This window comes from Erinaceus europaeus, chromosome 20 (genome assembly GCF_950295315.1).
Source record: "Erinaceus europaeus chromosome 20, mEriEur2.1, whole genome shotgun sequence".
In the NCBI taxonomy this organism is placed as follows: Eukaryota; Metazoa; Chordata; class Mammalia; order Eulipotyphla; family Erinaceidae; genus Erinaceus; species Erinaceus europaeus.
Window position 1 is genome coordinate 2,035,588 of NC_080181.1, and position 22,724 is coordinate 2,058,311.

At 54.0% G+C, this 22,724-nt stretch overlaps 1 protein-coding gene across 2 annotated transcripts in view; it reads right to left on the reverse strand.

Annotated features, from left to right (window-relative positions):
- Window positions 1-1,150: 1,150 nt before the first annotated feature.
- SESN3 (sestrin 3) overlaps window positions 1,151-22,724 on the reverse strand; it is a 36,263-nt gene continuing 14,689 nt past the window's right edge. For both annotated transcript variants that reach the window (XM_016187130.2, XM_007520709.3), the window contains exons 2-10: window positions 19,091-19,156; window positions 16,802-16,996; window positions 15,543-15,725; window positions 13,857-14,102; window positions 13,096-13,270; window positions 8,186-8,304; window positions 7,451-7,623; window positions 6,031-6,175; window positions 1,151-5,436 (exon numbers count right to left, since the gene is read on the reverse strand). In XM_016187130.2, the coding sequence (XP_016042616.1) occupies window positions 5,350-5,436; window positions 6,031-6,175; window positions 7,451-7,623; window positions 8,186-8,304; window positions 13,096-13,270; window positions 13,857-14,102; window positions 15,543-15,725; window positions 16,802-16,996; window positions 19,091-19,156 (1,389 nt within the window). In that variant the 3' untranslated portion in view covers window positions 1,151-5,349. The remainder of the gene's footprint in view (window positions 5,437-6,030; window positions 6,176-7,450; window positions 7,624-8,185; window positions 8,305-13,095; window positions 13,271-13,856; window positions 14,103-15,542; window positions 15,726-16,801; window positions 16,997-19,090; window positions 19,157-22,724) is intronic.

A 22,724-nucleotide genomic window follows, 5' to 3' on the forward strand; every position in this document is an offset into this window, starting at 1 on the left:
ATTGACTCCCCTGCAGGTGGGGAGCCGGGGGCTCAAACTGGGATCCTTATGGCGGTCCTTGTGCTTTGCACCACATGCGCTTAACCTGCTGCGCTACCCTGCCCGACCCCCCATTGAACAGTTTCTTGATAGGCAGTGATTACTGATTTATTTCCCCATGGAAATTAGTTGGGGAATGAAGTGGTTTTGTTTATTAATGATTTCACATTCAGGGGGTATAGTCTCACACCTGCCTGCGTGTGTGTGTGTGTGTGTGTGTGAGTGTATGTGTGTGTGTGTGCGTGTGTACGCGAGTGCCTGCTTCCTCCCTGGTTTCTGTGAGCAGTGCCACTGCCCGGATTGGCTCAGGCTCTCACCCAACCTGCTCCCCTCAGACTGGCATGCAGAAGTCAGTCGCACGAAGTTCAGTCGCACGAAGTTCAGTCGCACTGTCACCAGAGTGTGCAAAGGCGCCAGCTGTGAATGTGGGCTCTGCCTCCACGGCCCTCCCCCAGCCTCCATCACGGCTCAACTCGGCTCAGGTAGTCAAGAGATAGCGGAGAAACTGGCCCGCTGTTTGCTGCCGTTGGGCCCTTCTTATCATGGAGACAGAGGCTGTACTTCCCAAGTGTGCAGGGCTCTAGCCTGACCACAGCTGCTATTTTGAAAGCACAGCTCCAGCGTTACAGTGCCCCCATTTTTTTAATATTTATTTTATTTATTTATTCCCTTTTGTTGCCCTTGTTGTTTTATTGTTGTAGTTATTACTGTTGTTGTCGTTGTTGGATAGGACAGAGAGAAATGGAGAGAGGAGGGGAAGACAGAGAGGAGGAGAGAAAGATAAGACACCTGCAGACCTGCTTCACCGCCTGTGAAGCGACTCCCCTGCAGGTGGGGAGTCGGGGTTCGAACCGGGATCCTCATGCCTGTCCTTGTGCTTTGCGCCACCTGTGCTTAACCCGCTGCGCTACAGCCCGACTCCCAGTGCCCCCATTTTTGTGACGTTGATGAGTTTAGGACAGGTCACAACACAACTAGGGGCCAGGAAGAAACAGGGAGCACGCAGCTCTGAATTGGCGCGAGCCTGCTCTTCAGAAAGCACATGTCCAGCAGCCAGCACATGCAGGCAGGGCAGCCACCCCGAGATGAGGACAGACACAGAGGCCAGTCGTTGGGATTCAGGTTTACCGGTTTATTGAACCAGTAAAATTCCTTCTAGTAACAATGAACTAAATTTCTGCATGTCTGAATGTGATACAGTTTAAGTCATTGTTCTGTACCTATAAACAGACCTTTAAAATGTCATCGAAAGTGCAGTTATGAATTGTTAACATGTTAACGCACTGGACTCCACACTCACCAACAGTCCCTTCAGTCTCCCAGCCCTTCAGAACAAAGGCAGAACACAAAAGAGGCGTTGAGCACGCAAGCCGACCTGCTAAGGCCAGCTCGAGTCAGGACAGGACATCGAGGACAGTGGGCGGGGTGCTCGGGGGGCTCTGTGGGGCCACAGCTGTCAGCACACACTCACGGTGGCTGCTTACAGAGTCGCAGCTATAAACAGGACACGGCCAACGTCAGCTCTCCACTGCTCCACTGGCCTACCTGATGAAGCTTATCTGATGGAATGCCTTGTCCAGGAAGAAGAAGCTGAGCTACACCCACCTCCCGTTAGGCCAGAGTCAAGGGACAAACAGTGCTCAGGACTACACAGGCAGCTCACAGCGTCCATGACGCTGAAGGAAAAGTACCAGGGAATCTGGGAGTTCTGGATTAACACTGTTAAAGAACTAGAACAGACGCTTCACAGCATGCTACATAAATGCTCACAACTCAAGGGTGAAACGATGTCTAAAACCCCAAGTCAACAAGCTGGCAATCTGAAGTCATGTGCAACTCAGCTAGGAACTCTTTTAACAGACATTCACAGTGAAGCCGCCCTGCCCCATCAGGGTGTGGCCAGAGAGGCTGACTGGAGGAGACACCCAGCTGTGCCACAACCAGGAGAGTGGCTTTCGGGCCTGAGGTGGGGCTGAGTGAGAATGGGGAGGGGACACCGGCCTGGCCTCTGGTGTGTCTGGGGCTGAGTCCACGTGGAGAGAGGGACAGGGCAGGCCCCTCCCCTCCCGGCCCAGCTCAAGTGTTGGTGAAGAATGAGCAGTGTACGAGAACCCCTCTGGCTGCTGACTGCCCGTCAGGCCTGGCGCACACACAGCGCTGCGGCACTGAGGAGCAGAGACTCTCCTGTCATGGCATTCCTGTAGGAACGATTCACTTTAATCACACCTTTCAAGGAGTTCACCTGAAGGGCACAAGAAAACAGACTGTGAACAAAATATACCAGATGCTCTTGAGCGTACCTGGACTCAGCGCTGTCTGACGCCCCTTGGGGTGTCAGCCTAAAGAGCATCTCCCCGTCTCCCCATCACCCCACAGCTCCCAGGAGCAGGGAAGGTGTAGCTGTGCTCCCTCGCCCGAGCCGTCTTTAAACCGTAGACTTCAGACTGAGCAGCCGCGCGGCGTTAAAGCAGGCCTCGTGCACCTGACTGGGGCCCCTCTCGTCCCCCCGCGCCCCGTGGGAAGGAAAGCTCCTGGGCCCCTCTGGAGACCAAGACCATCTACTTCCCAGCAGAGGCTGGTGCCCCCCCACCCCAGCCCCACAGCACGCTCTCTCCAAGCTGACCCTTCTGCATACACGTGGGGGGGGGGGGCAGGCCGCCGGGACTCCACTCCAGGCCTGGTGGTGCCTCAGCATACAGACAGATGGATCTCTGTGCCACGTAAGGATATACAGATTTCTGCTTGATAGAAAGCAAAGCTCTGATTTATCTAAAAATAGGAAGTCCTATTAGTGGACAACAGAGCCTTCCTGAAGTGGGGGCAGGAATGAGGTAGCGGAGTAGGCAGGTGGGGTGGCACTGTGGTGGAGGGCCAAGGGTGCAGGACAAAGCCACACCATTGATGGAGAAGGTCATAGGGAAGTGCTGGTGACTCAGCAGGCAGCTGGTGACGTCTGCACTGTCAAAGGCGTCTGGACCCAGGGCCGGAGGGGAGCACACTCGTGGAGGCACTTGGAGGACCGAGGAGCAGCGGGCACGCTGGGGAGCTGGGGTTCCTCGTTCTGGCTGTGCCAGGCCTGCCGAGCCTGTGTTGCCTCCAGCCTCCTCCCGTGTGGACAGCCTTGGCGCGACCTATGGGGACAGGCCACCATGCCAGGACTGGCTTTCTAGAGGGAGGGTCCTGACCCGGCTCTGAACACAGTACAGAAGCCGCAAAGCCGCTTCATCACACGCACTGGGATCTGTTCTTAACTATCCTCCACTCTGACGCGCCTTAACGCACACCCTCGGCCCTCAAGAGGCAAGCAGCTCCCATGCAGTCCCTGCAGCCGGAGCACCTGAGATGTGTAGGATGGCGTGACACCCGCCGGTGGAGGGAAGGCGCTGTGGGGCGAGGTCCTCTGAGGATCGGACAACACCATCTGAACAGGAGCTCGATGCAGACTTGCTCCTGACCCACCCTCTCCCTGGAGCCCCAGTGCAGCCCTGCCCAGCTGCTGCGGGTGAAGCACGGCTTGCAGCCCACCAGCGCTCCCGACAGCCATCTTCTACTCACAAAGTCCCCCGAAGGGAAAGAGTCTTCCTGAGTTTGGGAAGAAACAGACTTGGTTCACACACCAGGTGCTCCCATGGGAGCTGGGGCAGTTTTGGGGAGATGTGAGAGGCGGGGAGCCACGGAGGGGTTTGGCACATCACAGCACGACACCAGGAGCCAGACAGCTTTGAAATATCACATCTTAGTATAAAAGGCTATACTATCAATTACTATAGAGTAAATGCAATGCTCTGAAGAAATACCCTCTGGAAACCGTATCAGAGCTTCAAGTGTGCACTGGCTGCCTCTCGGGTGCTGAGTCCCATCAGAACTGGCTCTCCAGGAGGGCAGAAGTGCGTGGCGGGGTGGCCGGGCCCTGGCTCCAGGTGACAGAGCCTCTGGTAGGACAGCCCGCTAGTGAGGCATCAGAGTTCCCGGGACCCAGTCCCGCAGCCAGAACCTGCATGTCCACTTCCCCGGGGATGACTCACAGGACTAGCAAGTGAGGGGTCACAGCACAGACAAAAGCCAGTGGAAGCCTGAACTGGGAGGCGCCTGGGACCCATCTCAGCACACTCGGCTTCTCTAGCAAGCAAGACACACCAGCGAGGCCGGGGCAAGCCGAGTACTCTGAGGACCGTGCCATCTTGAGTAGCATTTTCTCCCTTACGAGGCAGGTCTCGGGCCACATTCTGGAATCTGAATGTGCAGAACTTTGTTGTGAGTAGGTTTATAGGCTTCCCTCTGTCATCTCATCTGTAAAAAGTCTGAGCCAGTAACTTCAAGTCTGTGCAAACCAGGAGGTGACTCCCCTCCCCCAGGGGCTGTGCAGGGCTCCCGCCAGAGCGTCTAAGAGGCTCGCACTGGCTTGTGAGCGGGATGCCGATTAAAGCTACAAACGCACAGGCTGAGCTCCCAGACAGTCACAGCGAGCCACAGCAACCAACTTCTGGGAACCTTATTTCTCCCCTGTCACTCGATCCCCTTTTTAACCAGCTGTCCAAAGAGACTTTCTCGGGGAGGGGATGCTTTGGCATTAGGAAACACTCTTCAACCCCAGGAAGCCGAAAGCCTTAGGCGATAGAGAAACCTGAGCCCACTTTCTCTATGGATCTGGTTGAAAGGGCACTTCTGCAGTGACAGTGGGGGAGGCTGGCGTGTTGACGTATTGCATGGTACATGTTAATGCACAGAGACATGCTTTTCCTTGAATGTAAGCTGCTTGATCTGCCGGGGAAGTAGCTGCTACTGGCCTGGCGGGACATGATAAAGGTCTCTGAGTAGGAGAGGAGACTGAGAAGTGAGCATGGGAGGAGCATTGGGTCAGTTCTGAGGGGCAGGGTGCTGAGTGTGGGCGGCCAGGGCTGTCAGGTACACATCTGGCACGAGAGCAGCTGGACGTGGCCTTCAGTAGCATGTGCTAGGGTCTGTCATGATCGGTTTCACATTAGATTATGGACAATGGTTGCATCACATTTTCACGTCATCACCAATAGCAGTAAGAACAACAGTGCCTGACCAGTCGTCCCCCAGGACGTGTCTGTCGGGTGAGCAGCTTCCTGTTGCCAGAGGGGCTCACCCCTCGCTGGGCCCTGGCAGATGGGAGCCACACGCACACACCTCAAAGCACTGAAGGTAAATGTGAGAGACGGTCCCGACGCCCCAAGCAGGAGGGGCTGCGCCTCCACCTGCCGCCCCGCCAGGAGGGCCGCGTCACTCCGCCACCTCACAGACAGCCCCGAGGATATCCCGCCAGCGAGGTCCTGGGGCCTGCGCTCAAGTCAGGTGGCGCGTGATGGCGCGCAGCGCATACAGCAGTTCGGCCTGCATGCGGGCCTCCATCAGCAGCAGGTTGACCTGCACCTGCAAGGGAAGACGCCCGTCAGCTGCTGCGCTGCTCTGCTCCCTGACGGCCCCATGGATGCCTGTGCCTCGGAGCACAAGCTTATCGTTTGGGAAGCTTCCACGTGACAGACCCGTGGGGCTGATCTGAGGGCCGAGGCCTAGCTTTCCCGATCGTGAGTAGGTTTTAGTGACTCCTCTGTATTTCTTTCTAAGCCACCCTTGGTATCAAACACCAGAGCAGCAGGGTGGGGTGCGAGGCTGCTGCTCCAGGGCTCCCTCCAGAGGCTGGAGGCAGACACTGCCCTAGTTGACTGCCCTGTCAGAGAACTGAAAGCACCCAGTCTTCAACTGCTAAACTTAACAAAGCAGGCAACCAACAGAGTCAGTACTCAAAGCCATGAATTAAAAAGAATCCCTGAGTCAGCAGGCAGTGCCGCTTGTCTGCCTCTGCCTCTGCCTCTGCCTCTGCCTCGGGTGCGGGAGCTTCTCACCCAGCCCTCACGGTGCCTCCCAGGCCAGTGGCTTCACTTTCCATTTCAGAGGGAGAGAGAACCGGGGCGGCTGCCACCCCCCCCCCCCACGCTCCCTGTGGGGCTGGCACGGGGCGCGCACCTTCTCCGCGTGTCTGAACTGCCGCCAGTAGCTGTCATACATGCGCTTGGTGGTCCTCTCGGGGTAGCAGGCCACCGTCTTGACGTAGACCTTCAGGCTCCGCTCAAGCAGCTGGTTCACTTCTCCATAGTCGTAGTCGTCATACCTGGGGGTCACGGGGCGCAGCTTGTGAGCACAAGCCTGATTTGAGAGTGTCCAGACCGGGGACTCCAAAGGCACGGGCTGAGAAAGTTCTACCAGGTGCCCTACCTATTAGGCCTTCCTAATTAAGAAAATAAACTGACAGGTGTCTGCAGAGTTTGGTACAGTGGGGAGGGAAAGAAGCCAGAGCACTGACGCTTCCCCCAGAGCAGTGGGACCTGGGTCACACGTGGCAAAACAGCGCACCGGTCAAGTCTGCCTTCCCATTTTGTCGTGTCCTCCCTGCCCCGTTTTTTTTTTTTTTGGTTTTAGATAATTTTATATATTTTTTCCTTTTGCTGCCCTGGCTTTTCATTGTTGTCGTTGTTGGATAGGACAGAGAGAAATGGAGAGAGGAGGGGAAGACAGAGAGGGGGAGAGAAAGATAGACACCTGCAGACCTGCTTCACCGCCCGTGAAGCGACTCCCCTGCAGGTGGGGAGCCGGGGGCTTGAACTGGGATCCTTATGCCGGTCCCTGCGCTTTGCACCACATGCCCAACTCCCCCTGCCCCCAGTTTTACTAGAGCACTGCCCAACTCTGGCAGGGATTGAACCTGGGACCTTAGACTGTCAGAAATGAAAGTCTTCTGTGTCTCCTGGCCATAATGTGTGTCTGAGAATATGACTCTGTGATAATCATTCTACTGTCCCATTTTCCACCCTAGACCATGAGTTACTTGCCACTGTCTTTTAGGTAGAAAGTTTCAGTGTTAAAATTTATTTTCTTGGGCAGGGGTAGATAGCATAAAGACTCTCATGCTTAAGGCTCCTAAGTCCCAGGTTCAGTCACCCACACCACCATAAGCCAAAGCTGGAGTTATAAAAAAATTATTTTGTTTTAAAAAGTTGTATTCTAACTATTCCATCAAGGCTGTCTGACGCTTTACTAGAAAAAAGTAGTCAAAATGAACATATTTATAATGAAGTATTTCCTGAAAATCTAGTGGCGTAAAAGCCCAAATCAAAACCTCATATTCTGTGATTAGGAAGATAATGTTGGATCTCATCTGCTGATTTATTCTGAGCTCAGTTCTGATCTGGCCACATAGAGCCTAGATCCCTGCTGACTGGGGCTCTGGGGCTGGGGCTGGGGCTGACTTTCTGAGGGCGGACTGCCCGACTAGTGGGCATCAAAGCATGGTGTCCCCAGCAGCAGACGTCCCAAGGACCTGCCTGCGCCTTCTCCCCCTGCACTTCGCGCGTGTGTAGACCAGCGCTCAGGACGGCTCTTGACGCACCTGATTCCAAACATGCAGTGGACATAGTTGAAGAGTGCTCTGTGCAGCGTGCTGGTGTCCACGTCCTCGTGCGTGAGGCTGCAGACCATGCGGAACTTGTCGTCCAGCAGATGCCCGATGTCAGAGTAGAGTCTGTTCACCAGGGAGAAGCCGTGGTTTTCCCAGGTGTAGTCCTGGCAGAACACAGTGGCCGTGAACCTGGGTATCCCCGGGTGCCCGATACCCACGCAGGCACCTCTGCCTGTATGGACTCCCCCCCAGCATGGGAAGCCTAGCTGAGTTCACTCGGACCCGGGAGGGCTCTTGCTCTGCCCGACAGTGGGCCAGCAGGAGCCAGTGCCCTGCCTCACCTCAGCAGGGGATTCTGGAGGGATTCCCCACTTAATGGGCTGTCTAGACAGTGCAAGCGTCTCTACCTCTCCCTCCATCTCATTCCATAAATAAAGAAAATGGCCGTCAGGAGCGATGGGTTTGTCACACAGGCACGGAACCCAGCAATAACCCTGGTGGCAGAAGCTACGCTCAACGGCAAGCCTGTTTCGCAGACACCCCTATACTGGCTATTGCTTCCTTTCGGGCCCATAGCACCTCCCTCCACACCCCCTTCCTCCCCAGGGCCTTCACTGGGGCTTCCTGCATGGTCCCTGTGTTCCTGGGGACTCCTTGTTTTAAGACAGGAGCAGGAACCCGGCCTCGGCCGAGCTAGTCCCGGCCCTCTGCTCTAGTTTTTCGTACCTGAGCCCGGAATGTTGGCAAGTGCTCTTCTCCTCGCCTGGCAAAGTCCTCGTACCCAAAGCCAGGGTCTTCAATGTACCGGGAGACGTCTGCAGTTAGAATCGGGTCATCCTCAAAGTCTGAGGAGAGCACAGCAGAGTGGAGGATGGTGAGGAGCTGCTGCCCGGCCAGCACCAGACCCCGCCCACATCTCTGTGTGTGTGTGGTGTGGGTGTGGTGGCCAAGGACCATGCCAGGGGCTACCATTAGGGTTTTGTTAGAACTGTGACAGTGACCACAGGAGGGGGGTGCACTCTGGGCAGCTGTCCACACACAACCACTGTGACTGTGCAGAGGAGCCTGTGCAGACACTCGGTACGTCGCCACACTCACCACTGATGACGACGGTGCAGTGCCCCGCGTGGGTGTGGGATTCTCATCTAAGGCACTGCCTTCCTGATTTTGACCACCTTCTGCTCTGGAAAATGTCATGCTTTTCCAAAATAACTGTTAATTCCTCCCATGCAAAGAACAAGATGTAAAAATAGGTATCGAGACTGAATTGTACTAGTTAAGGAAGATGATTTTACGGCATAATAAAAACTCAAGTTTCAGGGCTGGATGGCAGCACACCTGGTTGAACGCAAGGACCCAGGTTCAATGATGGCCCTGCCCCCACCTGCAGTGGGGGGCTTCCTGAGCTGCACTGAAGCAGCACTGCAGGTGCACGTGTCTTTGTCTCTGTCTCTCCCAGGTAGTCAAAAATAAATAAAAGGAAAAAAAATGGCCACCGGAAATAGTGGATTTGCAGCGGTGGCAATTAAAAAGCAAAACAAAAACACAGCAGTATAATTTCAGTGACTTAACCTGACGCAGCAGGTGGACTGTGTCCTTGTCAGCTGAGCTCAGGAAGCCCAGGGGCTGCACCGCCCAGCCTAGTGCTCCCTCCTTACACAGGAAGGGGGGGCAGGGACGTGTGTGTGCTGTGTGCACTGAACACCTGCTCCCGTCTCTGCACCAAGGGCATCTACTGCCCAGCAGGAAGTGGCACTGGCTCACTGTCAGCACGAGGGCCAGGAAGTCACAGTCTGCATGTGTGAGATGACAGGGATGGACATCCTTTGGAGCCTGCTCTACTCCACCACTCTTGGTGGCCTTGTTTCCCACCAGGGCCACCACTGGGGTGTGCTGCCTACAGGATGAACCCACTCTTCTCCACAGCCATTTTTTTTTTCTTTTTTGTAATTATGATTTTAAAAAAATCGGGTAAGAGGAGGAACCTGCTGCTATCCCCATCAAGATCCCAAGCACATTATTTTAGGAGAATAGAACAAATGCTACAAATGTTTATTGGGAACCAGGAAAGACCTAGAATTGCCAAAACAATCTTGAGAAAAAAGAGCAGAACCGGAGGCATCACACTCCCAGATCTCAAACTGTATTATAGGGCCATTGTCATCAAAACTGCTTGGTACTGGAACATGAATAGACACACTGACCAGTGGAATAGAACTGAGAGCCCGGAAGTGAGCCCCCACACCTATGGACATCTAATCTTTGACAAAGGGGCCCAGACTATTACATGGGGAAAGCAGAGTCTCTTCAACAAATGGTGTTGGAAACAATGGGTTGAAACATGCAGAAGAATGCAACTGAACCACTGTATTTCACCAAATACAAAAGTAAATTCCAAGTGGATCAAGGACTTGGATGTTAGACCAGAAACTATCAGATACTTCGAGGAAAATATTGGCAGAACTCTTTTCCGCATACATTTTAAAGACATCTTCAATGAAACGAATCCAATTACAAAGAAGACTAAGGCAAGTATAAACCTATGGGACTGCATCAAATTAAAAAGCTTCTGCACTGCTAAAGACACTACTACCCAAACGAAGAGACCCCTCACAGAATAGGAGATCTTTACATGCCATCCATCAGACAAGAGGCTAATAACCAGAATATATAAAGAACCTGCAAATCTCAACAACAAGATAACAAATAACCCCATCCAAAAGGGGGGGGGGGACATGGACAGAATATTCACCACAAAAGATATCCAAAAGGCTGAGAAACACATGAAAAAATGCTCCAAGTCTCTGATTGTCAGAGAAATGCAAATAAAGACAACAATGGGATACCACTTCTCTCCTGTGAGAATGTCATACATCAGAAAAGGTAACAGCAGCAAATGCTGGAGAGGGTGTGGGGTCAAAGGAACCCTCCTGCACTGCTGGTGGGAATGTCAATGGGTCCAACCTCTGTGGAGAACAGTCTGGGGAGCTCTCATCAGAAGGCTAGAAATGGACCTACCCTATGACCCTGCAATTCCCCTCCTGGGGATATATCCTAAGGAACCCAACATACCCATCCAAAAAGATCTGTGTACATATATGTTCTTGGCAGCACAATTTGTAACAGCCAAAACCTGGAAGGAACCCAGGTGTCCAACAACAGATGAGTGGCTGAGCAAGTTGTGGTCTATATACACAATGGAATACTACTCAGCTATAAAAAATGGTGACTTCACCGTTTTCAGCTGATCTTGGTTGGACCTTGAAAAATTCATGTTGAGTGAAATAAATCAGAAACAGAAGGATGAATATGGGATGATCTCACTCTCAGGCAGAAGTTGAAAAACAAGATCAGAAAAGAAAACACAAGTAGAACCTGAACTGGAGTTGGTGTATTGCACCAAAGTAAAAGACTCTGGGGTGGGTGGGGAGAATACAGGTCCAAGAAGGATGACAGAGGACCTAGTGGGGGTTGTACTGTTATGTGGAAAACTGGGGAATGTTATGCATGTACAAATTATTGTATTTACTACTGAATGCAAAACATTAATTCCCCCAATAAAGAAATTAAAAAAAAAAAAAAAGAGGAGGAACTTGCAACCTGCCACGCTGTTCATGAAGCTTGTCTCCGACAGGTGGGGACCACAGGCTTGAACTGGGTTCTTGTGCACTTTATTGGATGTGCCACTGCCTGATCCAGAATTAGACTTCAGTTTTAAATGACTTATCACAGTGGTCAAAATGACATACGTCTGTAGGAAAAGACAGATCTCTGTTTTCACTGCATAATAAGGCTAGTCTGGAAACTGGACTCAGCATCCTCCATGGAGGCATGGTAGGAGCAGGGCGCACACACGAGTGACTTACACACGACACAGCTCTCCTCCTGCACTTGAATACGACTCCTTGCTGGGTCTCTGGTGTGCTAATCACGGGCCCAAGAAGGGAGAGACCGGCATCCAAAATCTGTTCTCAACAAAAAGCTGAAGGCAACAGACTCTTCAAGCTCTAGTGACCTGAGGAGAGATCTGTGCCACCACCCTGAATCAAACGCCCACACTGAAGCCCTGGCATCCCTAGAACACCCCAGGTCTGTGCCCGCCCGCCCTGCCCTGCAGAAGCCCCCCAAGTGCAGAGTCCGCAATGAAGCTGGCCCAGTGGGGAAGGCTGTGCAGGTGGCCTCGCCACACCAACTGCTGGTCAGTTTGTGTCTCCTCAGGCCTGGGCTCAGAGGCTGTCCTCCCACCTCTGCACTTGGTCTCAGCTGGGGCGTGAGCCCACGAGCTGCAGGGCCTTTTGCTAGACTCAGAGTCCCCCTGGCCAGGGCACTGGCTGCAGCAGCGATCTGGGGGACAGACCAAGACCTGCCACACTCCTCCTTTCTCTGGAGAACGTCCTTCGTGTGCTCTGCTTGGCAGGTGAGATTCCATGGAGAAATTGAATTTGGAGCAGTCTTTTCTGCATTAAAAGCTAGGATTCAGGAGTTGGGCGGTAGCGGTAGCGCAGTGGGTAAAGTGCAGGTGGCGCAAAGCACAAGGACCGGCGTAAGGATCACGGTTCGAGCCCCCGGCTCCCCACCTGCAGGGGAGTCGCTTCACAGGTGGTGAAGCAGGTCTGCAGGTGTCTGTCTTTCTCTCCCCTTCTCTGTCTTCCCCTCCTCTCTCCATTTCTCTCTGTCCTATCCAACAATGATGAGACCAATAATAACTACAATAATAAAAAAGGGCAAGAAAAGGAAAAGTAAATAAATATTAAAAATATATATTAAAAAAAAAGGAAGGGGCTGGGTGGTGGTGCACCTGGTAAAGCGCACGTTACAATGTGCAAGGACCCAGGTTCGAGTCCCCAGTCCCCACCTGCAGGGGGAAAGCTTTGTGAGTGGTGAAGCAGGGCTGCAGGTGTCTCTCTGTCTCTCTCCCTCTCTATCCCCCGCTTCCCTCTCAACTTCTGGCTGTCTCTATCCAATAAATAAAGGTAATATTTTTTTTTTAAAGGATCTTACTGTGCACTGCTCAGTATTGTTTTTAGTACTGAGAAGTTTTGCTCCAGGGGTCAGGCAGTAAGTAGAGTGCACATTACCCTGCAAGAGGACCTGAGTTCAAACCCCATTCCCACTTGCAGTGCTGCAAGTGTCTTTCCTTCTCTATCAACAATAAAGGGCAAAATGGCCACTGGGAATGGTGGAGTTGTGCAGGCGCTGAGCTCCAGCGACAACCCTGTTAGAAACACAGTTTCCCTGCTGAGAACATTAGAAGACAATGTTTCTGAGACTTAAGCGTCTTAGTGCGCAAGAAAGCCCCCAAGTTCTACGAAAACGACCTAGTCCTTTTTTGTTTGTTATTTCTAAGGGTTCAGCTCTCCAGATCATTTTTTCTTCCCTCAGACAGACTGAAAGACACCAATCTGCCCCCAGTGCGGTGGGGGCTGGACGCCACCTGAGTGTGCCTTTGACCAAACAAGGGAGCTAGTTGCAGGCCTCTCAAAAGTGAGATGCAGTACCTGCCTTTCAAGACTCGCTGGGGACACAGAGTGGCCCTTGGAGAGAGGACGGGACCTGTTTGGAATCTGCCCAGGGGAAGGTGACGTGGGGAACCGCTGTGCACACCGGCCCCGCAGGCCTGGAGGGGAGCCGCGTACCTGAGAGCGGGAAGGCCTGCAGAGAGTCCCCAGAAACCACGAACAGACTGTCCTTTGTCTCCTTGTCGAAGCGAGAGTTCATTTCTTCTGGTGACACCTGCTCCTCTTCCCTGCCGTCCTGAAGCCTCTTCATCGTTTGCATCAAGACCTCTAGCTCGCTGAGAGAGTCTACAATCTAGAGCCAGAGAAGAGAGCCGGGTGTTGGCATCTGTGGGTTGTGGGACTGGGCCCTGTCTCACCCAGGGGGTCAGGAGGGAGAGAGACCTCCAGCTGCCGTGCCAGGGCCCCGCCTGGCACCTGCCTAGTGAGAGAAAGTGGCTGGGCAGCCAGGCAGTGCCTGCGAGAAAATGGCCTGACAGCCTCAAGTGCCCTCAAAAGCATGTCACCTTTGTTTCAGGTATAAACACAAAATCTAGAAGGACAAATCCATCTGACACAGAACTCTAGCATCTGGCGTGTGCTGAGTTATTTCTTTTTTTGAAACTGGAGTGACTGCACATCCACTCGCCGCGGCATGTGAGACACAGGGCACTGGCCCGGCCTGCGGCGGGCGTGGTCCACAGCTGGGGGTGGCTCAGTGGTAGAGAGCAGCCGCAGGTGGAGGGGACCGGGGCCTGGGCCTCGGTCTCGCCCTCGGTCTCGCACGCCTGCCCCACCCACCCGGGCAAAGCAGCAGACAGAACCGGCTTTCTGATCTGAGAGTGGGGGAGGCACCGAGCCGCATGATGAGCAGCACCGCCGCTCATCTCCAGGATACTGACCCCAAAGCTGTCGGCCGTCAGGGATGTGTTCTCGATGCTGTTGTCGTTGGCGAGGTCACAGACGCAGAAGCTGCTGAGGGAGAGGAGGTGCAGGCCGTTGGCGACGGTGGGCTGCGAGGGCTCGCTCTCGGGGTTGATGCCGCTGCCCAGGACGAAGCTGGCCAGCGCGTGGTAGTGGGCCAGTAGCACCACCGCGTGCACCAGCTCTGGCAAAGACCAGTTGTTCTCCCCTGTCCTGACGAGTTCCTGCAGCAGGGGAACAAATGGCAGAAGGGACTGTGTCACAGGGACGCGGGGGCAGCAGGGCACGTCACTCAGCTCAGCTGTCCAATCGGAACGACGGGCATGACTCCTCCAGGAACTATTTCTCATCTAAAGACACGACTTGGGCCAAGCAGCGCCACAGGTGCCCTGTCTTCCTCTGACAGCTGTCAATGCACAGGGGCCTCTGCCTCAGAGCTCCCGTCTTCCTCTGACAGCTGTCGATGCACAGGGGCCTCTGCCTCAGAGCTCCCCCACGTGCGGTTACAATCAGACATTCAGAGAACTCTGACGCTCTGACGCTGAAGCCGGAAGGGACTAGAGGGCTCCTTGGCAGAAGCCTGAAGAGTAAGGGCTTATAGTAGAGACCCCACCACAAAGACACAGCTTAGGAAGGCAACTATGGTCATGTCTTCAGGTGGAGAAGACCCTACAGTGGAAGACAACTGTAGAACACAACAGTCACTCGAGAGACAGCTCTGGAATTTCCAGATGTTGCCACTGACTTGCCCCGGCAGCTGGGTGCTGCACTGGGGCTCCGGCTCACTGGGGGCCCTCTCCCCACTTCCCCAGATGAACCACTGCCCCTCAGCCTGTCTGCTGCTGCTGCTCCCAGACCCAAAACTCACAACTGAAACCCAAATCCACTCTTTTTTTTTTTTTTTTTGGCCTTCAGGGATATTTGTGGTACTCAGTCCTAGCACTACAAATCCACTGCTCCTGGAAGCCATTTTTTTCCCTTTATTTTACTTGACAGGACAGAGAGAAATTGAGAGAGGAGGAATGATAGGAAGAGGGAGGGAGAGAGAGAGAGGGAGAGAGAGAGAGAAAGAGACCTGTAATCCTGCTTCACCACTCATGAAGCGTCCCCCCTGCAGGAGGGGGTAGATGCTCAAACCCAGGTCCTTGCACATGGTGATATGTGCTCTCAATCGAGTGTGCCACTGCCCAGTCCCTTACATCTCTCTTAACAGTGCACACCACGCTGGCAGCCAAGGAACTCAAAGCCAGCACCCTGTTATGCATTAGGAATGGGCTGGACACCCCAGGGCTTCCTCAGCAGGGAAGGGGTAGCTCCTCCTGCAAGCACCCTGGAGAGGCCACGCCCTCAGCACTGGCCCTGCAGCCTCTCTCTGAAAGGCAGGTGCTCCCAGCCCTGGCCTCTCCTCAGCCTCGCGAGGTTGTGATGAAACGTGAGAAGCAGACTCAGCCATTTCAGCCCTTGTCCTCTAGAATGGAGCCACCGGCCAACAGCAGAGACGACGGGGCGGCCACCCCGGCACGGCGCCCAGCACACTGCTCCGACACAGAGCCCATCCCGACACGAGTCTCACACCAGCACACCGGCCCTCCCTAGCTCACAGTCTGAAAGGCCTGGGCACAGTGCTTCCCTGCACACCGCTCTCCCCAGGGCAGCGACAGTACCTGAATGTGCTCTTTCGTGATGAGCCAGGGACGGTGCGCGAGCAGCTTATTGATTTCGTTCAGGTTTCTCAGCCTTTGCGGCACATACGCCAGGCCGTTCAACCACTCGGCACTGCCTCCTGTCTTGAGGAATTCGTCCACATGCATGTTGATTAAGTAAGAACACCGGTGCCTGGCAGCAGCCTGGAGCAGAGGGAAAAAGAGCAGCTTGCTTTTTGTTTTAACCAGAGCACTGTGCAGCTTTCAGCCTCAGGCTTTCATCAGCCTTTGCATAACCACTATGCTCTCCCCCACCTCTCCAGGTAGAATCTTGGTCTGCCTTGAAACTAATGACTTTGGAACAGTGAGCAGATTTAACAGTGGAGAATTCTTCCCCCAGAATATTGCTCATCTTAAACCTCCGCCCTAATGCTGCCGCTGATTCTGGCAGAGCCACACAAGGAAGAGATGGGCTCAGTCTTAGTATGTGTCGCCCGAGGACGGCTGCCTCCAACCGGAAGGTGGTGCCCGTCAACCTGAAGGGTCCATTCTCGCACGCTAAGAAAACACACGTCCACCTCATGGTGGTCGATGATGGTCACTCCAGTGTCATTTCAAACGTAGTAAAATCTTGGGGGAGGGGAAAATAAAAAGAACCCAGCAAAATCTTGCTGTTTGTGCCCATTCATTAAGAGTGCTCAGCCCCTCAGACTGCCGGGCTCCTCCGCCTGTGCCCACCTCAGCAGCCCACTGCCCCATCCTGCCTGTGCAGCCAGCTGAGCCTGGAGTCTGCACCAGACGCGTTTCTGCAGGGCTATGTCTCACACCGCAGCTCTGTCTGCTCCTACTGTTGACCTAGAAGGCCACTGTCAGCCTTGCAGTCAGCACAGCCTACAGCCGAAATCAAAGGCTCAGTCAGAAAACACGCCAACACCCTTCCTGTCACCCTGTAAACCTGAGAGAGCATGAGCAACCCCTCAGGTCAAGCGTGCAGGCAGGTCAGCCAGCTTGAAGGCCTCTCCACCACAGCCTGCTGGACCGGGCGGCCCTCACTCGGCTGCTGGGGTGAGATGCTCCTCTAGAGGGCCAGTGTGAGGTGACGGGGTCAGATGCCACAAGTGCCCTGCTCAGTATCCGGAGCAAGCCCAGAGTGGGGAACGGGCACAACGTGAGGGCGATGGCCACGGGCCGCGAGTTCCTCTCTCGCAGGGAGCGGGGACCATGGGCGGAAGGCAGCCGCTGTGGACGACACCCAGACCGGCCGTCACGCGGGCACGCACCATGATGGCGATGTAGTGGCGGTGGGGCAGCGGCAGGGGCCCGTCCATGCGCAGCATGAGGAACTGGCCGCGCAGGAAGGACTCCAGGTACTGCGCGTGCAGGCCCATCACCTGGCTGACGTTGTCCAGGCGGCCGGAGGTGGAGTACTCTTCCACGAGCAGGTTTGTCCGCTCCGCCGTGTCTGCCTGGGTGACCTGCCGCGAGAAGCACAGGAGTCAGTGACTGGTCCCCCACCCCGCCCCGCCTACGTCCCACCCTGCAGTGAAAGCACGTCCTTGCTAGGGAGACTCAGAGTCTGTAGTCCGCACGCACACCCTGGACTCAGAAGTGACAGCACCGTGGCCAGGATGGGAAGCAGACACATCCCGGCCAGGGAGGGGCACAGTGGGCTGTGGCCACACGCATCACCCTGAACTTCACAGGGACACGTGCAGTGACACTCCCGGGTGTCTCCCACATTCCCGGCAGACGTGTATTTTCAGTCTAATCCTTTGCTTGATTTTTTATTTCTTTTTATTGGGCAGGACAGAGAGAAACAGAGAGGAGAGGGAGAGAAAAGGAGACACCTGCAGCCTTTTATAGCACAAGAAGCTCCTCCCTGCAGGTGGGGAGCCAGGGCACTCAACTGGGTGCCCGTGCACGGTGACGGTGCTCAACTGGGTGTGCCACTGCCTGCCCCCAACCTTTACTTGATTTTGTTATGCAGCACAGTAGGAAGCTTTGTGACGTCTTCAAGGACAAAAGGGAATATGGTAATTAGTAGAAGGTGGTAGGTGAAAATCAGGGCAGAGGAGACAGCATAATGATTATGCAAAAGGATTTCAGGCCTGAGTCTCCAAAGTCCCAGGTTCAAGCCACTAGAGCTGAGCAGCACTGTTCTCTTTCTCTCTGTACCTACCCCTCTCATTAAACTAAAATAAATATATTTTAAATAGAGAAGAGCTAACAACACTGAAGTGCTGCCAAGTCTATTCTGAGGCCATGATATTAAGCACTGAACCGGACACCGTCCACCCAGGGCTCAAGGGTTCGCTGGCTCACACCGAGCTTGTATCAGCCGGAGACCTGCTGGGGAGGAGTGGGAGCTCGCTAGCGCTGTGAAGGGCGTGAAACATGGGCCCGGCCAGGCCAGGCTTGTTAGTGACTCATAGTTCAGAACGCGTTCTAGACTTAGGAAGAATGTGCTTCTATTAAGACCAGGAAATGGGGGACCCGGTGGCCAGTGGGGCACCTAGCTGAGCACACGTTACAATTTGCAGTGACCCGGGTTCGAGGCCCCGGTCCCCACCTGCAGGGGGAAAGCTTCACAAGTGGTCAAGCAGGACTGCAGGTGTCTCTCTGTTTCTCTCCCTCTCTTCCTCCCCCTTCCCTCTCTATTTCTTGTTGTCTCTATCCAATAAACAAAATAATAAAAAAATTTTTAAGTTGATTCTATAAAAAACAAACAAGAAAACCAGGAAACAGGCTCAGACTGAGCTAGAGTCCACATACCTTGCTGGTCCTGCACTGCAGACTAGGCCTCACCCCAGGCTGGAGGCCTCCCTGTGGGCCTGGCTTCCCGGGGAAGGCAAGCATGAGGTGTCCGCTGCCACCATCGTGTTAAGTGGGGTCCTGATGCCAGCTGGGGCCCTGCCACATGTCTGTCCAGCCCTCGCCCTCCCAGCCCCCAGACAGTGCCTTCTCGGAGGTCTTAGACCCCCTCTGCTGACTCTGTCCCCTCTGTGGCATTTTCAATCTCTGTTTTTAAAAAATTGATTTTCATTTTCATTTAGGGAGCGTGTCATTGTGTCACCCCCAGGTGCACACAGCTTGGCAAGGCACGTGTCCTGGCCGGTGAGCCCTCCTGCTGGACAGAGGCCGCACGCTGTGAGCCACAGGCTCCTTAGACGTTCCACAGGCAGAGGGAGCGTTGGCAGGCCTGCACAGCTGTCGGCAAAGCGACTCAGCTCCAAACAGCGCCCTCCAGTCAGGCAACACCAGATGCCCAGGCTGTCACTGGGTCTGTCACTGCTACAGGAAAGTTACAGCTCATTACTGTCTGCTAAATCTGAAACAAGATAAGGTAAGACCCACACTCTCATGGCCCGGAAGTACTACCTAACTCTAAAATAAGGCAGATATCATACAAGAAAACTTCCAGGCAATGCTGAAAAGGAACTCTCTCTGTGGTTTTCTTATATAAACTCAGAGCAAACCATTTGTGAATTCCTTATTGGAAAATGGAGAACTTCTTCCATACATGCTGCTGTTTTCAAAACCACACTTCATGTAAAGGCAGACAGACTTACTTCCTTCTCTGGAATAAAGGCACTTGGTCCTCTTGTCAAGGGCTGGGAGACTCTGACCCTCTTGTCCTGTTGAAAGCAAAGTCGTGTGTTAACAATTTTTCTGGGAAAAGCCTAGCTGTATGCAGGGGCCATGCTCTGATCAGACAGCCCTGGCAGTGAGAGACCCAGGGGCTTCCCACAGTGAGCGGGGGAGCCCCCAACGCCACTTCCCTTGCCACCATCGAGGGAGGCACCCCAGATGCCTGACGCCACTGAAGAGCTACCCACCTCATCTGACAGTACAGAGTGAGAGCAGGCTGGGGAGACAGCTCAGCGGGTGAGGCACAGGACCTGCGTTTGTGAGACACCTGCCACCACCCCAGAGCTGTTCTCCCCCACTATGTACACACTTATCTATAAAACAGAATTCGCTATTTTGCCACTAGGGTTCCTGCTGGAGCTTGGTACCTTCACGACTCCACTGTTTCTGGTGGTCTTAGATTATTCATTTATTTTGCAAGAGTGAGAGACACCTGCAAGGCCGCTCTGCCACTTGTGAAGCTCCCCCCGCCACACACACACACACACACACACACACACAGCTGGGGACTGTGGCTGAACCCAGGTCCTCAGGCACGGCAACGTGTGCTCTACAGCAGCCACCATCTCACCCCAAAAATAAATCTTTGAAAAAGGAAAGAGTACTCCTATTGCTTCCTCCTCCCCTGCGTCTCTTTCACTTTTATTTATTCCTTGTTTTGACAGAGGTAAAGAGAGACACCTGCAGTGCACTCCACCATTTGTGAAACACCCCCCCCTTCCAGTGGGGAGAGGGGCAGGGCGCCATGCATGCCACCTTCTGCCCTCCTCCTCTGTGCCTTTCTGCTGTTCGCCATCACAGAGCCTAGCAGACAGGAAGCAGAGACCTGCCCTCCGCTCATAAGCCAGCAGCTACCAAGCAGAGTGGTTGCAGCAGACGGGCCAGGGGGCCAGAGCCGGACAGAGCCTGAAACAGACCCGGGCCAGCTCAGACCACCCTCGGGCGTGGATGTGGTGCGGTGCCCAACGGCACGATGTGCTGGCCTGGCCCAGGCGCTCCATGAAGCTGGGGGCTAGTGTCTTTCCTGTTGACGGCACCACAGCCTACTCTCTGCCTGGACAGATGGTGGAGTGAACAGCTCTCCCCCCTGCACACACGGCCACAGCACAGTGCTCCTGCCTGAGAGTGACAGCGTCCTCAGTGGCTGGCGCTTTCAACAGGCCAAGCGCTGGAGCTAGTGATTATGACGCCAGATCACCGGCTTCAAGAGGAAAAACGTCAGCAAGGAGGGTGAAGGAAAGCATCCACTTATCTCCTCACTGATGCCTGCTCCCCATAACCACCGGCTCCGATGCTTTGTTTATACCTCACTGACGCCTGCTCCCCTCAGGCCAGTGACCTGTCCCCATAAACACCAGCTCTGATGCTTTGTTTATAGAAATGACATTTGCTGAATTTTCCCTTCCAAGTTTGAAATTGTTATTTTGCCTGCAAGAGTCCTTTCTGGGAGAAGCTCTCAGTGTGGGACGCAGCTTAGGGCCGTGGAGACAGCTCACTGGGGAGAGCACGTGTCTTGCCGTGTTGCCTTGGGTTCCAGCCCTGGCACCACATGGAAGGTTCTAGGACAAAGGGGTGAGCTCTGGGGTCAGCGCCCCACAGCCAGTAGAGAACACGATCCAAAGCACGAGGACCCTGGTCCCCACCTGCGGGGGGGGGGGTGGAACTCATGAGCAATAGAGCAGGGTATCTCTTTTTCTCCCTAGCTCCCCCTCTTCTCTCGACTTCTGTCTCTATCCAAAATAAATAGTAAAACATGTTTAAAAACTTTCAAAAAGAAAATGCAGCCTGCAGTGGCAACTTTGTTCATGGTGAGGCACTGGTCCTACAAAGCGCAGGACAGGCAGGCAGAGGCGGCACTGTGCTGAGGGCGCAGGTCTCCGTCTTCACCAGGCTGAAGCTCCGCTCATGGGCGCCGGCCCCCAGGCTGTGTCTTGGCTGCCCTCTGCAGCCTGCAGCACACGGCCAGCACCCAGGCTTCCTGCCAGGCGCTGGGCTCAGTCCCTAGCACCCAGGTGCTGGAGCTGCACGGTGCTCTTGCCTCTCTCCGTCTCTCACACAGAAAGAAATGTTTCAAAATAAATTTGTAACGAGAGATCCTAGAATGAGCTTCTTTCTCCTCCTAAAGCCCCACAATCTCAGTCAAGAAAACAAGAGGTCCCAAACTCGGAGCAGACACGTGCACAGAGCCAGTCTGCTGTCGAGGCCGCCGTCTTGGCTGGGGTCTACGGAATGCTAGCAGGAAGAAGGCTGCTCTTTCAGAAGCTCCTGGAGCTGCAGGACGCTCCGCTTCAGACTCCCCAGCTGAGACCATGCCTGGGAAACAGACTGCTGAGTAGACAGGGCTATACTTAGGAAACCACTTATTTTGACATTCAACAGCTGAGCAATTCAGCAGACCACTTTATATCAACTAGTCCCAGGAAGACATCAAGATACTTGGAAGCTAGAAATACTAAAAATTAGGAGCCTTTATTGAGGTAATCAGCAAACTGCTTGTCCTAAAACGTGGACTTGCCAAGAGTTCATCGCTGCATTTAAACTACTAAGTACTTGAAGGCAGATCATTCCTCACAAAATGGGAAGAGAAACTGCACATGCTCTGTCCACTAAGACGTCAGGTCTGCCTATGGCGATTCTATGAGAGAACACTTCTTCTTCTTCTAGCGTTTGCCCTTCTTCCGTAGCCAGTCAACAGCGTCAGGTTGAGCCTGATGTAAAGTTTCGAGACCTCCTTTGAATCTGGAGAGGTGGCAGTCGTTGACGATGTGGGTCATAGTCTGTCTGTAGCTGCAGGGGCAGTTCGGGTCGTCTCTGGCTCCCCAGTGATGGAACATAGCGGCGCACCGGCCATGGCCTGTTCGATAGCGATTGAGGAGGGCCCAATCATAACGTGCTAGGTCAAAGCCGGGTTGACACTTGCAGGGGTCTGTGATGAGGTGTTTGTTCTTTACCTCAGCTGACTGCCAGCTCTGTTTCCAAGAGACTGGAACAGAGAAGTTCAGTGTAGGCGTAGGGGACCAGATTGGGTGACGAGACGTCAAGTGTTGAACAGGGTGGGCGAAGATATCCGCGTATATTGGCAGGTCCGGTCGAGCGTAGATGTGGGAAATGAACTTAGATGATGCCGCATCCCGACGAATATCTGGCGGGGCGATGTTGCTAAGAACTGGCAGCCATGGAACCGGGATGGAACGGATGGTTCCAGAAATTATCCTCATGGAGGAATATAATTTGGAATCGACCAAGTGGACATGGGGGCTACGGAACCATACTGGGGCACAGTATTCTGCAGTGGAATAGCATAATGCCAGAGATGATGATCGTAGTGTGGAAGCGCTCGCGCCCCATGAGGAGCTGGCCAGTCTTGCAATGATGTGATTCCTCGCGCCCACCTTTGCTGCAGTTTATATGAGATGTTTGTGAAATGACAGAGTGCGATCGAGAGTAACGCCAAGATAGACTGGCTGGGCTTCATGCCGGATTCTCGTATTGCCAAGCTGCACATTAAGCTCACGCGAGGTCGAGGCATGGTGTAGATGGAAAACAGATGATACC